This window comes from Rhamphochromis sp. 'chilingali', assembly GCF_963969265.1.
Source record: "Rhamphochromis sp. 'chilingali' genome assembly, chromosome: 22".
NCBI lineage: Eukaryota > Metazoa > Chordata > Actinopteri > Cichliformes > Cichlidae > Rhamphochromis > Rhamphochromis sp. 'chilingali'.
This window is the reverse complement of record NC_137950.1, coordinates 22,190,822-22,197,295: the sequence shown is the minus strand read 5'-3', so window position 1 is coordinate 22,197,295 and position 6,474 is coordinate 22,190,822. Positions and strand designations below refer to the sequence as shown.

The following is a 6,474-nucleotide window of genomic DNA, read 5'->3' as shown; positions in this document are numbered from 1 at the left end:
GCATAGTCTTAAATCTGCTACAGCTTGAGACCAACGACATAAAATGAAGTTAAATTCAGTTAAGTAATTCACCCTGACAAAAAATGTGTCCGCGCGCGGGCGTGTGAGCGCGACATGCTCGTGGCATTAAGTTTTTGCAGAGCTCAACATTATTTCACCCAAGACTGGTTCAGCGTGTGTGTGTGTGTGTGTGTGCGCGTGTGTGCATGCATCACTGTGTGTTTCATCCCGTTTATAGTGCCGCACCCTGCCTTCTGTGCGTAAAAGCCACCACGTAGCCGACATCATCATCATCATCATCATCACCGCACACCACGTTTCTTCCAGCAGCGGGACGAGCCGGAGGATAACGGTTCACCTCACGGGCAGGTTGGACACAGAGATGGGAGAGGAGCGGCGGCTTTTCTGGCTATGACACAGACACAGCGGGCGGGAAGGATGGCTCTCACCAGCCGGGAAATGTTGTGCTTGATCGGAACCGCCTGTCTCTGGCTGCCACTGTTAGCTGAGGTACTGTATCCTGCCTGCTGCTGATGAGGATGTGTTTTTTCTTTATAGTGCAATGTGCCCTGATTTATTTCTTTTCTTTTGTGTGTCTCTGTGTGTGTGCTTTCCTTTTTTTTGAAGCCATGTCCCGTGACGGTCACGCTTTGCTGACCTCTGCTGCATTTCATTAAAAAAACCCCCAAAAAACCAAAAAAATCGAATTAGTCCGACAGCCTGATTAAACTGACAGTTGTATTGATAAGCCTGTAGAAGAATTCAGGGCTGTGCCGCCACGTTGTAAGGTCTATATCACAGAAAGGATGCTTTCGTGTATTTTTCTCTCTGGGCTGCATTTCCAACAATGCAAGTGCAGGTCAGAAATTTAAAGAGCACCACATTTTAGCCAATTAATGGTGGCATGAAGGTACACTGCCCAATTAAGCGGAGTCTACATTGTTGCACACACCCATTCGTGCTGGGTGACAAACACAACCCCTCCACCTTCCTCTCTTTTCTCCTGCTCCTCATCCTCTTCCTCCACCCCCCGCGGCAGGATATCATGAGAAGAACCCGTCGGTGCCTCTTCTGCCCCCGCGGTGTTTGGGGAACGGACCCAGCACGGGCTGTTAAAGCTGTCACTGCATGTCAGCGTAGAAATGTTAAATTCGAAACGCGAGGAAGCAGGTGTTTCTGTCATGCGTGGGTCAGCTGGAAGTCAGGTTCACTCATTTGTTCTGTGTCTTGCAGAAGCAACGCAATCAATTAATGATCAATCAATCAATTATTCGTCACATTCGTCCAGTTTTCTTCTCACTGCAGTTGGAGTGTGTTGCGTTAATATGCAGCATATGAGCCGAGTAGCCAGTGTAGAAGTCATTAGTGGAGTACAGCAGTGTGCGGGATTTAATTAGACCCACTTACACTGAAAGCAGCCGTGCACATCGAGCACACCGAGCACGCTGCAGATGAATTCCTAATTTTTCATCTTTATTAGACAGTTTGTTTTTTCCCCCCTGGCAGGAATTCTTGGAATTCAGAAGCTCTTCATTTTGTTGGAAACATGTGAACAAAACAGAAAATTAATCTGGAGATCTCTATACCCTACAAACTGCTTTCCTGTGGCTCAGTCTGTGGAGACTAAAATGCTTGTATGTAAACAATAGGCAGAAACCAGCCTCCAATTTACATCACAGAATACATTTTTGTGTCATCTTCACTTAATAAAGAGCCAATATACAGCAGATTTACAAATATGAATTATATTATTAATAATACAGTAGCATAATGTTAAATAAAACGAATGTTTCTGCAGATTATGAACCCTTATTAGAGGCTACAACATCAAAGTTAATGGGATTTGTGATAAAATTGCTTTATGATTTACCTCTGCCAAGGAGGTTATTTGATGTATCGGATGGTTGAACAATATTTTATCACACAAACTGAAACATCCAACTAAGAATCATATTCACAAATCTACAGGATACTAGTAACAGCAGAGGGTGGCAGAAAACACCCTCACTGTGAAATAAAACAGGGAGCTTAAATTGAATTGGCCAGTGAGGACATGTGCATGAACAAAGCTGTTTGTAGTCATCTATGGAATCTAAGGAATTTGATTGGAAGATTGGAATGAGGTTTTTTTTAGGTCCTGTGTTTGCATCACTTTTGTGTTGGAGGAACTGCAGATTCATGAATGGTCATTCGCATGTCTTCAGGGACTGCAGTCCTCCAGGGATATTGGTTGGATAAAAGAGTGGAGCAAAAACAGTTGAGTATTGAGTATAGATGGTGCTTTCAGTTGGAGGACCTCTTCAGAACACTTTAGGACAAGACTCCATTCCCGTGTTCATTGCCAAGAAGATCATGTCTGTTAACTGGAGTAAAACATCACCACTACCACAAATCCTGTAGACACACGCATAATGGCGTTAGCGAAGCTGTGAATTAGTATGGATACATTCATAATGTATAAAGTCACAATGGCCTTGAACCCTTTAAACCTTAATTGTCAAGGAATGTTCAGCCATACTGTGTCCAGTGTTTAGTGTTCTGTGCAAGATTTATGAGTTATTAATAAGAAGTTGCAGACTGTTTTACTTGTTTTAGTTTTTTACCAAAGGTGTGGCTTGACCCACAAGTGGTTAACTTTTGAATTTAATCTGGATCTGAAGCCCCTTTTTCACAATAGTCATAATGAAAGAAGAAAAACTGTGAGACATTGTCATAAACTAATCTGGATCCAAAGACTCAATGAATGTGTGGTGTGAGGGGACCTTTCGGCCTTGGTGGAAGCATGCTCATGTATTATAATCAACTGATTTACTTTACTTTACTTCAGCTTTGTTAAATAAAAAAAAAGTCAGCTAGGATATCTGTTTATATCAGCTGAACCTCCATATAAATCGATGCTGATTTTGCACTGGCTAAACATTGAGGTTACTGTAGCGAGGAACTTTTTATAATCAAGATTTCTTTGTGTCACTTGCATAAAGGGGGGAATAAAAAAAATCATCACCTGTTTTGCCAAATTTTCATATTAAACATCAGGATTCAACCTCAATTTAACAGTGAGGTCAGTTAGTGGAGGAGAATCCTCCTAATCCTGCTCTGCTGGTTATAAACTAACCCTCTCTGCAGCTGGTTTGCTGTCAGACCTGATAAATACTTTCACTTTTCTTATCTGTGCCTGACAATCATTGTGTCACTATGCTTTCAGCACCACCGTGAAGTCTTCTGCAGGTCCCCAGGCTCCCTTGTAATAACACATAATAAGAAATGCCAAGTAAAATCACTCTACCCTTTAAAGGTTTTGACCCTTTTAAGGTTTCACATCATAAAAGTGACAAAAATCATCATTAATATCCCAAAACCTTACCAGCAACAGTCATCTAGGTGGCACGCACGAGTGTGATCATTTATGACTAAAAGCATCACTTTGGAGCAACTTCCTATCTCAGTGCTGCAGCGGTCTCGATTATTGCTTATTTATTTGTTGCCCTTCCATCTGGTGTGGTGCGTCTGTTTGCATGGCCAAACACTGGACGCAGGTGCAAGAGCAGATTAGTGCCGTAATTGAGCCGTGTGATTGACATGAGCGGAGATATCGGCACCCGTGTCTGCTATCACAGGTCGCCTGTTCCTGATGTAATACCATTAAGCTGAGTCTTCTGGGAGGCGTTTGCGTGTTGGTTTCACGCGTGCGTGTGCAGTGGCCAGAAACAGTGACAGGAAGCAGAGAGCAGAACTCACCTGTGTGACGGTGAAATGCGCTGTATATCGCTGCCCTCTCAGCAGAGCAGATGGGCTGTGTGTTGTGTAAATGTGTATCTGATATCTAAAATGAAATAAACACTGCAATATAAACTCTGATGCTGTCTAGTACTGTGTGTGTTTGCAGTTACTGTGCTGTACTGTCGTCCCTGGGTTGCTTATACTTATACTTCAAGTGGTGAGAATCAGGGAGTAAACTCATTAATACATCGAAAGTACATCGAGACGACTTCATGTTCAAGGATAAATGCCAACAAATCAGAATACTTTAGGGGGAAATGCTTGAATCTGCATGTAAAGTTGCACAAAAACTAAATATACGCAATACTCAAGGGATTACCCCGTGTGCAGTAAACCATTAAAGAGGACCTCTTCTGCTCGTCTCCAGCTCCATGTTTTTTATTCCATGACTCAAGAGTAGCTTTGCATGATTCACAGATCAAAATAATCCTTATTTATCTTATTCTGGGCCTTGGTGCACCCCCTCAGTTCATCCTTTGTCTGAAATAGAGAGTTTCAGTTTCTCTACTCTTCAGTTAACTTTTATTCTGAGTGGCTGTCCCTCACAAGTATTAGGCTGGAACAGCAGGTGAGCAGGGCACCTGTGCTTCAGATATATCCGCTCCTTATGACGTCTTACAGAGCCATGTTTAACACGAGCATCTGTGTATGAGGCATGAAATGAAACGAAATTATCTAAAATATACACCTTATAGATAGAAAATTACCTGTCTTATTTTATAACAATGGCCACAGTTGCTTTCGTGCTCAGTGAAGGTAACTGTAGAGATAATCTTGAGACCTTATGACTCTCTGTCCATTAAATTTGTTTCTAATTAGACTCAATGAAAGGTTTTTCCCCTTTTTGGGGGTGTTAAGGCGTTATTATCGAGCTGCAGTCCAGCTGTTTTGGTGCTTTCACATTTGCTTTTTGCAATTCATAATTATGAGGAGTCAGATACGGCCTGTAACTAATCATCATGCATATTTTAGAATGTTGTTTATGCGTCACGACTCACTAAAGTTCAGACTTTGTGGTGGAAAATGAATCATGCGCTGGTGGCCTAATTTCCACCAGTTTTCAACCAAATCTGCTTAGAAGATCTTTGCCTTTTTATGTTTGCTTTTAAATGAATTTCATGTTTTTTTCTTGTTCTTTGTTTACTATTATACCAAGATGAAATTCTGGTCCTTTGTCTCACTCTCTTTCTTTTGTGCATGCAGGTGGTGGCTGAAGACAGCTACTTAAATGAGGTGCAGAACTCAGGTAGGCGAGAGGTGACGCTCTCATCCTCTTTCTGTGCATTTACTTTCTCCTCCCATCTGTCCTCCCCTCCTACACCATCGCTCTCCTTTCTGCTGTTTTCTCCGTTCCCTCCAGTTTAACCCACATTCTGACTCAGACTCTCACAAAGCCCCTCCCACTCTTTCCTACCTCTCCTCTCCCCCTCATCCTGGCCTGCGCCCCTCTGCCTTTCATTTTCCTCTTCTTTCTTTCTCCGCATCCCTGAGAGGAGTGAAGGGCATGATGAAGATAGGAGGGGGGGTTGGGGCAAAGAACTCCTCCCTCTCGGCTCATTTCCAGTGCGGTGAAACATCTCCGCTTTAACACTCGCTACACACTGACAGACCCATGCAGTCAGAAACACACCATCCATCACGGGGAATTCAAATTGTGGCTTTTTAACAATACTGAACACCTGCATAAATTCACATACTGCTAAAATTGCCTCTTTTTATTGGGTGGAAATGAGGATAAATGGTGTAAAAGCAAATTTCCTCAGGTTTCCAGATTTATTAGTGTGTTTTGTGTAGAGGATGTTGTTGCTACACACCCACCCCCCATACAGCCAGCCTCCGACTGTGAACCGTGTCAAATACTCATTGTGGCTGGGAAACGGATTACGGGAGAAGGGAGACTGAGTGTTCCCATGGCGATGGGCAGAGTGCGGTTGTCGTGGCAATGAGGAGGGTGTCGAGTATTGTGTGAAATGCATTAAAGAGCGTAGTGAAATATTAAAGTGGTGAAATATAAACAAGGGGAGAATTTAGGGATCATATTGAGACATGAAAAATCATAATAAATGTTAGTTTTGAGCGATACTGAAAATGTTGCTTTTCTTTAGTTACGTAACGCTTTTTTACTTTATTAAAATTTTATGAAGCTGAAGATAAAAGTTTGATTAATGCTACTGTGCAGCTTTTAAGCATGTTTTTGCCATTCAGCACAACAAATGCAAAATATATATGTGAAAATATTACATGATTTACATGGTAAGATTACGAATTACAAAGCAGTAAGGGAACATGGCAGTGTATCCTGTGTTTTTTTTAAATATTTGATGATTGTTTGTTTGTATTTGTGCCTAAGTGCTTAAAAAGAAGGAAAAATGGCTCAAAGATAAAGTTGTGCATTTATTTTTCATCAGCATCGACACAAAATGTCAGCGTTAACTCTCCAGCGACCCAACTAGTAACTACAATGACCTTGAGGTGTAATTCCTATCTCCAATTGTGTTTATCTCATCTATTATTTCTTTTCTCTTGCCGATATTCTAAAATGCTCAACTTATTTTGATTTTCAATCATTTTTAGCTCATCCGGCCAAACGTCTGATGTTTTATGCCACGAATATGTGTCAGATGGACAAGAATTGCAGGTGTAGTACCTGAGCACAGTGATCATATAGTGGATTTTCACCCAAATTCTGCTCAA

At 41.8% G+C, this 6,474-nt stretch overlaps 1 protein-coding gene across 1 annotated transcript in view; it reads left to right on the top strand.

Moving 5' to 3' along the window:
• Positions 1 to 416: 416 nt before the first annotated feature.
• Positions 417 to 6,474, top strand: part of LOC308390347 (neurotrypsin-like) — a 37,015-nt gene continuing 30,957 nt past the window's right edge. Inside the window, exons 1-2 of the mRNA XM_080872275.1 lie at positions 417 to 510; positions 4,984 to 5,026. Of these exons, the coding sequence (XP_080728401.1) occupies positions 439 to 510; positions 4,984 to 5,026 (115 nt within the window). The 5' untranslated portion in view covers positions 417 to 438. The remainder of the gene's footprint in view (positions 511 to 4,983; positions 5,027 to 6,474) is intronic.